Raw genomic sequence first — 9,547 nt, forward strand, 5'->3', positions numbered from 1 at the left:
ACGTCATGTGAAGTCCGGCTTAGCCGTGACGTAGTGCATGTTTTGTACCTGTTTCCTCCATGTATGGAGGCTTTGTACCATGAGGCTTTGTACCTGTTTCGTCCATACATGGGCAGGGGCCATTTGTCCTCCGGCCCCAGACAAAAAAAAGTTTGTGACGTCCCCTTTCGTCACGAACTATTCATGACATCATGAACTTCAGTTATAAAGTGGTCTGTAGGTGTGTTACATACTAGGACTTCATTTTGGGTCTGGCAGAACCAGGTCTCCTGGTCTTGTTTTACATTTGATCTTTATATTTAGAAACAGCTTTATCACAAACGTCTGAGGATTTAGAAGAAACCTCTGATCTCCATATTATAACTTTATGACTTTTTATGTAAGTTAACGTCCTGTTTGATCATACTACAGCCTCACACGAAAGTACCTAAAGTAGCAGATCTACAAGCTTGTTGTGATCTTGTAGATCTGCTATTTTTGCTGCTTTTGAATTTGAATCCTGAAAAGTAACAGGTGATTTGTAGAATCTATATAGAAGCCTGCGAGCTTGTAGATCTGCTATTTTTGAAAGGTTTTGTGTGTGTGTGTGTGTGTGTGTGTGTGTGTGTGTGTGTGTGTGTGTGTGTGTGTGTGTGTGTGTGTGTGTGTGTGTGTGTGTGTGTGTGTGTGTGTGTGTGTGTGTGTGTGTGTGTGTGTGTGTGTGTGTGTGTGTGTGTGTGTGTGTGTGTGTGTGTGACTCAGTGAATGATGTGTTTATTGTGTTGTTTTCCCATCAGATTTCTCTCATCTCACTCTGGACACAAACACAGCACACTGGCTCCTCTCTCTGTCTGAGAACAACATGAAGGCGACACGGATGGAAGAGAGTCAGGATCCTCCTGATCATCCTGACAGGTTTGATGTAAAGGTCCAGGTTCTGTGTTCAGAGGGTCTGACTGGACACTGTTACTGGGAGGTAGAGTGGAGTGGAAAGGTTCAGATAGCAGTGACTTACAGAGGAATCAACAGGAAAAGAGAGGGTGAGGACCGTCAGCTTGGACGGAATGACAAGTCCTGGACACTGACCTGTAGTGATGGTCACCATGGTAACAGATACTATGTCAGACACAATAGTAAGGTCACTTTCCTTCCTGTCCGTCCCTCTGACTCCAACAGAGTAGCAGTGTATCTAGACTGTTCTGCTGGGTCTCTGTCTTTCTACAGAGCGTTAGAGGACACTCTGACACACCTTTACACCTTCCAGAACACATTCACTGAACCTCTCTATGCTGGGTTTGGGTTGAAGAACCCTGACTCCTCTGTGTCTCTGTGTGAGGACAGACAGACAGGATGATGTATCATAATGTAGAGATGATGGCGGACCAAGTATGAACATAGAAGTCAAATTAAATATGGTTTCCAGTTCATAACCAAGTGGACCGGGTTGGCTCATCGCAAAGACCCCCCCCTCCCCCTTTTAGAGGGAGCACAGACTCTCTCAGGATGGCTGCATAGGCAAAAACCTTTATTGCCCCCTGGAATGTTCTCACCAGAGACCCACAGCCTGTCGTTCCAGAGATAAGAGAAACCTTAAACTTTTATGACATGAAAAGAATGTCTTGCTTTTCTGCCACAGTGTGACACACTAACTGGCTGAGCACAAGACAATGAGCAACAAGCGAATGTGAATAAACTGTTTTCGTGTCATGTTTTGTCACTTTAAAATATATAATTATTGTCCTGTACTAGGACTACAACAAAAATATGAACTTTGGTGTTTCTAAATGTGATGCTTTTCTGGTAAATTAGACTTCAATGTTTAACTGCTTGCTGTTTTACATAATGCCGTCATGTTTAATATCTAGAGAATTCTAATTTCATTGTGATGCCAAATATCCACCCAACGGTATTAGTAGAAGGGCCTCAAGATAGTTAGCAGATAAGTTTAGTTTTTCATAAAAGTAAGGGAGGTTGCCACACACAGCCGCCTCCAACACGCCCCCAATGGGCCAAGAAGGAGGAAGACCCCTCCTTCCAACTATAAGAGGACTGGTCACCCAGTTCTCTCTCTCTCTTCCACCGCGCTCTCTTCCACCGTGCTCTCGATGACCATAGGGTCGACTCATCCCTGAGTCCCCTCTTTCTGCTCTCTCCGGGGCGCCAACTCCCCCCACGCCTCTCTCCTGACGACCAGCAGCAACAGAAGGTCGACGAGAAGTCCCTTCCCCCTTTCTACACCCTGTTCTACGCTACGGCACGGACACTAGCTATCCATGCTAGCCAACGCCTCAGGTCGTCCCCACGAGAAGAACTACGGGCCTACGTTCAGCCAAAGCCAGATGCTCCTGCTGAAAAGCTGCTCCGCTCCTTCTAACACGTGGGCCAAAAGCCACACAATACTGTCTCCTCAATCCGAGTTGAGTGGAGACTGAGGAGGACTGCATGACGTAGTGAAGTAGCAGCACCGACGCCACTGCCTGGACGCTAGCCAAGCCTGCTAGCCAACTACCTCGTGGCCTCTTCCCCAGAGACAATGGAGTCTCCTCCATTCCAATGGACAGGCGAGCATGATGCATTCACATGTGGTGTGGCAGCTGAGTGTAGTTTTGAGGGCAGATTAGCTATTTTTAACCATTGATCTTTCTCTTTTCTTTATGACTTTAATCCCTTCTTCTCCTTTAGTATATTAAAATGTGGCCATTCGATCTGATCAGATTGTAGATCTGTTATGTTGTATATTGTTGAGATTTTAACCGGTTTCATCACCTTATGAAGTATTGATCTATTGTTCTTTTCCCCATTTCATTGGTTGTTTTATTATCCTAGGATTTATCTTAATAAACACATTATTTTGATATAAACGGAGGTCCTTTTTCCAAATGATTTCAAAGCAAATATTCCAATCAATCCCTAACCAGAACCCATGCATCATACTGTGTCAAAGATTCTTGCGTAGCCTTTTTCATGGTTGTGTTGAGGTGCAAATTAATCCCTTAATTTGCACAATTCCTTAATTTTTGGTGAAAATTCATATTTTGATTTTTCAGAAAATATTTTCAATATTTTCATAATTATCATTATTATTTCCCATAATTATTACGCCATGTCCGCTACATAAAGTGGTGCCCCGTTGTGAGGCACAGTCCCTGATGTCTGGTTAGAGAATAATTGGAAAATTTGGAAATCTTGGAAAAATTGCCAGAGAAAATCTTTTGTTTAAAATAGGTCTCCCTCCTAAACATCTAAATTCCTGTGGTGATAAGAGAACAAAGGGCACTTTAACCGTGCCCCTTCTCTCCACCCCCACAGATATTTAGAGAACTCATGCTGGCATCATCTAGTGGCCAACTTGCAGAATAATCTGAAGCTCGTGAGTTAGGGGTCTTGCGGAATCATCAAGCCTGTTGGAATAGCGATCTGACAAAGAGCTAAATTTAAGTCCATGGAGTCTCCCTCCGTGTGTATACCCTAGTGGCGTGAACAAATCCGTTACTAGAATAGTAATGTCAAATATCCTACATTTGATACATTGATTAATATATCTGCATTGAATTTAGTTTGATATTGTAATTACTGGATGCCCCTCTCCACTGTTGAGGAAGTTTGAAATACAGCATTCTTCACTTCCTGTAGAGTAAAAACAAAATCACTGAGAGACTGTCACACTTATTTTTTTTTAACTGGATACAAGCAGACTTGTGCGCCAGTTGTAACTTAGTGACACATAGCAGTAATTTAAACTAAATGTATAGTTTAAAACACCTTTCCACCTAGTGTAGGAAAAGTGCAGTGGTGTGTGTGGGACATAGAACAAGAAATTTTTGTTAGTGCCATAAAAGGCCTCCATTTGTCTCTAAACCCCAACACACACACATACCTAGCCCATCCCCTGTTGAACACCCCTTAAACAGGAACAGAAGGGGGGGGGGGGGGCGAGGAAGCCTGGTCCTTGTCTTGCATGTCATAAAACCACAGGCAGAGACAAACCGGCAAGTAGACCACCTTTGTTTTGTTCATACTAGTGATTGTCTTGTAATAACTAATAGTCCATACTATCAGTGTAAACACTTGTATGGTAAAGGCCATGTTATTTAAAGGTTAATACACTTTGAGTTTGGGTATAGTTTCTCGTTCTAACTCTATTCTAAGACTAACCTGTAGTATTGTACAAATTATTTCCCCTTTTGTGAAACAAACACAATGGATCTGACAATTGCAAAGTATTTTCGGTTATAATACCGTCAGTTTTTCAACGTTTCGGTCACCAAAGATACTTTGCAGATTGTTCACGTTTATTCTGAGGTTTTTATAAATGGATAAAATTATTTGAATAATAAAAAAAAAAAAAAAATGTTTTTGTTTTTTATTTTATTGAAGTTTTTTTTTTGGATTAATTTTTGGAGTTTACTTCCCATAAGTGAGACTTCCCTGTCGAGTCCGACTGATTAGTCATAGAAAGAGCGAGTAACGCAACAAGATGTCTGAGCCCTCCACTCCACCTAGCTACACCGATATAATCGGGCAGTTAATAACATTGTTTACAGTGATATTGGGGTTAGTTTTAATATACGTAGATCCTTTAAAAGGGCTACGTCACGTGTTACACTCAATTGTATACACAATAAAACGTGCCTTGGAGTTTCTAACAGACAGCCTTGACCCTAAACTGCAAGACACTGTTCAATTTGACTTTGATAGAGATATGAGTCAGACTGGAGCATGTCACCTGGTTACACCTTTTAAAACAGCTAAAGGTCAAACAGACATAGAACAGACGGGGTGTGCTCTACAAACCAACACAATGCTGAGAGCCGATTTAGGCCAGCAAAATACTCAGTTAGAAGTGGCACAACACCAAATAAAACAGCAAACTGCAATGTTGGATGCAGCCTTACAGGCCACACAACAGCACACAGCTATGCTGAATGCGGCAACAGGCTACATCACCATGCTACAGAACCTTAACATAGGATTGGAGCAAGCGAAAACGCAACAAAATGGTGAGATAACCTTAGCCAAACAGCAAATTGGTCAACTGCAAGACACTGTCATTGAACTACAACTGCTCATCGCAGAAAACTTCATGCAAAACAGTGTCAAGTTACAAATAGCACAAGACAGTGTCACTCAATTGCAGGATAGAACTGAGCTCCTCGAGAAGGGTGATTGGATCAGTGAGAATGACTTTGCTAAAAGGTTCCATGACCTCCAAGGCCAATCACAAGCACTCTCTGGTCAGCTTCACTATGATCATTACCCTGTGACACAGCAGCAGCCTCTGGTAGATAGACCACCCATTCGAGCTGAACACTATGTCCAAGGACACGCCTCAAATGGCTTGCCCGCCATGTTACCGTCTTTCCAATCTTTTCAGAACATACCTCCGGCGGTCGGGCAACCTGCCCTCGAGCCATATGCCTGGGGTTATGCAGCATTGAATGCACCAGTACCCCTACCTCAAACCACGGGGGGGTGCGAGCCGGCACATCTGCTGAGTAATACCGACTTAGCCAAAGTTGCGAAATTCATCCCAAATTTCGACCCAAAGCCCGGTGAATCTAAAGACACACACATTTACTTAGATGATATAGATTATCACTTAGCAGAATGTGGTGTAAGTGACACAGATACCAAGGTTAAATTGATTTATCAAACCGCAAACCGCGAGGTAACTGGCTTTATCAGGCGACAGACAGACGAGGTCCGAGCAAATTGGCCCGTTCTGTGTCAAGCGATAATTGAAGAATTTGCTGACCACCGAGCTTTAGGAGGTCTCTTGTCCGCCGTGTCCGTCTGTCAACACGAAGGTGAAAAAGTTAATCCCTTTTATAACCGTTTGAGGATTGCATTTTTTGGTAACAAAAATGTTCCGGATATGGAGGAAAATGTGAATTTCAAGGATTTGTTCTTGAATAATTTACACCCTTCCATTAAAAAGCACATTCCTATTGGAATCAATTCTAAAAAGCGTGCAGCTGAGTTACGCAATCTGGCACGGCAAGCTTTTGATAGAGAATGCAATGAACCTCAAACGGCATCGCGTAAAATTGTTGACGCCCAAATCGATAGTTGGCAGCCCAAGAGACAGGACGACCATGGTTTATACAGGGGGGACGACCACCAAGCTCCCTCCTGGAGATGTGGTCGGTCCTCCTCAAACGACCGCGGTCGCCCTCCCTCACGGGATAACTCTGGGACAAAACATGAGAACCCTGTTGAGTGTGTAAAACAGCTCCCAGCTGAGATCCCCAAACAATCACGACGGCAAAGAAAGGCACGCGCACACGCTGCCACACAAAATTCAAGCCCAGTCCGTGACAACAAGAATTGGAGAAGTCCTAATCGCGTTTAGCTCACCTTGATAAAAACCAAAACCACGGTGACTATTCTCAATGTATGTTTCAGATGACACCACTTCACAACAGTTCGTGTTTCATCTGTAACATCAGGCGGGTCCGGTATATATATATGTCTGTTGTTTTCAAAATTTAAAACTTTTTGTCAAGTTAACTGCTTGATTCCATTCCATTGGCGTTAACAGGTTGCAATGTTTATAGACATGCAGCAAAACTGCATTGACATACAAACAAATGTATAAATGCACCCCATCAAACTGGTAAAATAGTAAAGAGTCAACAGTCAAATGTGTTCATAAAAGGTAGATCAGGTTACTCAAAATAACATGGCCTCTCCCCAGGACGCTTAACAAGTTCATTTTGTGTCTCACCTAACTAACCTCCTCAGTCATTCTATGATAATGAACACTGTCTGGTTTGTGTGCTTGAATATTTTACTAACCCTAGGTGGATTAAAAGCATGCTACTAACAAAGTACACTGTAACTCCACCCACATTTAGTGTGATTTCCCCTCTTTATCCTACCAAAAGTGTATTACACTGATAGTGATGTATGATGGTTGCTACAAGAACCCAGTTAACAGGAACTGGACCAATTAAGACTTGTAGTGTTGTTCAGTCAATTCAGCTATATAGAAATTGTTGTCTCTGCACACAGGATGTGACTAAGGGGAGGAGCAAGACCCTTGTTATATAGGTTCTCAAATCTGCAGCAACTTCTTAACCTTAGCTAAAAACCATACAAACTTTAACCTGTACCTGTACCGCAACATTTCGACTCACACCATCGTGAGCAGTACACTTAGGCCCATTTCACTATAGGTAACCCAAAGCCTACCTGTGAAGACAAAACTACATATAATCGTTGTGTGAATGTTTAGGAGTTTTTCCCTTTTTGTTCTCCGATTTATAATGTTTTCTTAGGTGTTTGTGATTATCCTAAAAGCCCTCTCAGAAAATAGTAGTCAGACAGTGACTGCCAATGCCTAATAGGTAATTTTCTTTCAAACAGTCGGATCCAGTGTCACTAGATCAGCTTAAGGAAAGAGTTGCCATTGACATGTGAATGCAGATGCTATGATTTCTATGTTCCTGTTGTCCTCTCACATTTTCTTTTGTGTTATCAAAGGTCGTGACGTCAACGTTCCGTTTCGTCTGACATTGATAACTAGGGGAGGTCTGTAGAGATGATGGCGGACCAAGTATGAACATAGAAGTCAAATTAAATATGGTTTCCAGTTCATAACCAAGTGGACCGGGTTGGCTCATCGCAAAGACCCCCCCCCTCCCCCTTTTAGAGGGAGCACAGACTCTCTCAGGATGGCTGCATAGGCAAAAACCTTTATTGCCCCCTGGAATGTTCTCACCAGAGACCCACAGCCTGTCGTTCCAGAGATAAGAGAAACCTTAAACTTTTATGACATGAAAAGAATGTCTTGCTTTTCTGCCACAGTGTGACACACTAACTGGCTGAGCACAAGACAATGAGCAACAAGCGAATGTGAATAAACTGTTTTCGTGTCATGTTTTGTCACTTTAAAATATATAATTATTGTCCTGTACTAGGACTACAACAAAAATATGAACTTTGGTGTTTCTAAATGTGATGCTTTTCTGGTAAATTAGACTTCAATGTTTAACTGCTTGCTGTTTTACATAATGCCGTCATGTTTAATATCTAGAGAATTCTAATTTCATTGTGATGCCAAATATCCACCCAACGGTATTAGTAGAAGAATAAAAGTAAGGGAGGTTGCCACACACAGCCGCCTCCAACACGCCCCCAATGGGCCAAGAAGGAGGAAGACCCCTCCTTCCAACTATAAGAGGACTGGTCACCCAGTTCTCTCTCTCTCTTCCACCGCGCTCTCTTCCACCGCGCTCTCGATGACCATAGGGTCGACTCATCCCTGAGTCCCCTCTTTCTGCTCTCTCCGGGGCGCCAACTCCCCCCACGCCTCTCTCCTGACGACCAGCAGCAACAGAAGGTCGACGAGAAGTCCCTTCCCCCTTTCTACACCCTGTTCTACGCTACGGCACGGACACTAGCTATCCATGCTAGCCAACGCCTCAGGTCGTCCCCACGAGAAGAACCACAGGCCTACGTTCAGCCAAAGCCAGATGCTCCTGCTGAAAAGCTGCTCCGCTCCTTCTAACACGTGGGCCAAAAGCCACACAATACTGTCTCCTCAATCCGAGTTGAGTGGAGACTGAGGAGGACTGCATGACGTAGTGAAGTAGCAGCACCGACGCCACTGCCTGGACGCTAGCCAAGCCTGCTAGCCAACTACCTCGTGGCCTCTTCCCCAGAGACAATGGAGTCTCCTCCATTCCAATGGACAGGCGAGCATGATGCATTCACATGTGGTGTGGCAGCTGAGTGTAGTTTTGAGGGCAGATTAGCTATTTTTAACCATTGATCTTTCTCTTTTCTTTATGACTTTAATCCCTTCTTCTCCTTTAGTATATTAAAATGTGGCCATTCGATCTGATCAGATTGTAGATCTGTTATGTTGTATATTGTTGAGATTTTAACCGGTTTCATCACCTTATGAAGTATTGATCTATTGTTCTTTTCCCCATTTCATTGGTTGTTTTATTATCCTAGGATTTATCTTAATAAACACATTATTTTGATATAAACGGAGGTCCTTTTTCCAAATGATTTCAAAGCAAATATTCCAATCAATCCCTAACCAGAACCCATGCATCATACTGTGTCAAAGATTCTTGCGTAGCCTTTTTCATGGTTGTGTTGAGGTGCAAATTAATCCCTTAATTTGCACAATTCCTTAATTTTTGGTGAAAATTCATATTTTGATTTTTCAGAAAATATTTTCAATATTTTCATAATTATCATTATTATTTCCCATAATTATTACGCCATGTCCGCTACAATAATGTAATAATCAGGAACAGGTGTGGTGGTGGGGGGCTCTGTGTGGCTAACACATTTAAACATGAATATTTTATAGATCATGAATACAGTGGTTCTCAAAGTGTGGTCCGGGGACCCCCATAGGTCCTTGAGGGGGTTCCAGGGGGTCCCCAGCGACATTTGTGTGTATAGCATCAAAATCAGTGGAACCACTTTAACCATAATTATATACATTGAACTCTTTGAAAATAGCAGATCTACAAGCTCACAACGCGTCGTATCGCGCCGCGTTGTGAGCTTGTAGATCTGCTATTTTTTAAAGGAATCCTGGATA

General features: G+C 42.8%; 1 protein-coding gene across 28 annotated transcripts in view; it reads left to right on the forward strand.

Moving 5' to 3' along the window:
• Positions 1 to 3,625, forward strand: part of LOC308076445 (protein NLRC3-like) — a 46,183-nt gene extending 42,558 nt beyond the window's left edge. For all 28 annotated transcript variants that reach the window (XM_080416702.1, XM_080416701.1, XM_080416691.1 and 25 more), the window contains one exon: positions 777 to 3,625. In XM_080416702.1, coding sequence (XP_080272828.1) covers positions 777 to 1,333 — 557 coding nt within the window. In that variant the 3' untranslated portion in view covers positions 1,334 to 3,625. The remainder of the gene's footprint in view (positions 1 to 776) is intronic.
• The last annotated feature ends 5,922 nt before the right edge of the window (positions 3,626 to 9,547 follow it).

This window comes from Gymnoscopelus braueri (assembly GCF_963280865.1).
Source record: "Gymnoscopelus braueri genome assembly, chromosome: 20".
NCBI classification, from domain to species: domain Eukaryota; kingdom Metazoa; phylum Chordata; class Actinopteri; order Myctophiformes; family Myctophidae; genus Gymnoscopelus; species Gymnoscopelus braueri.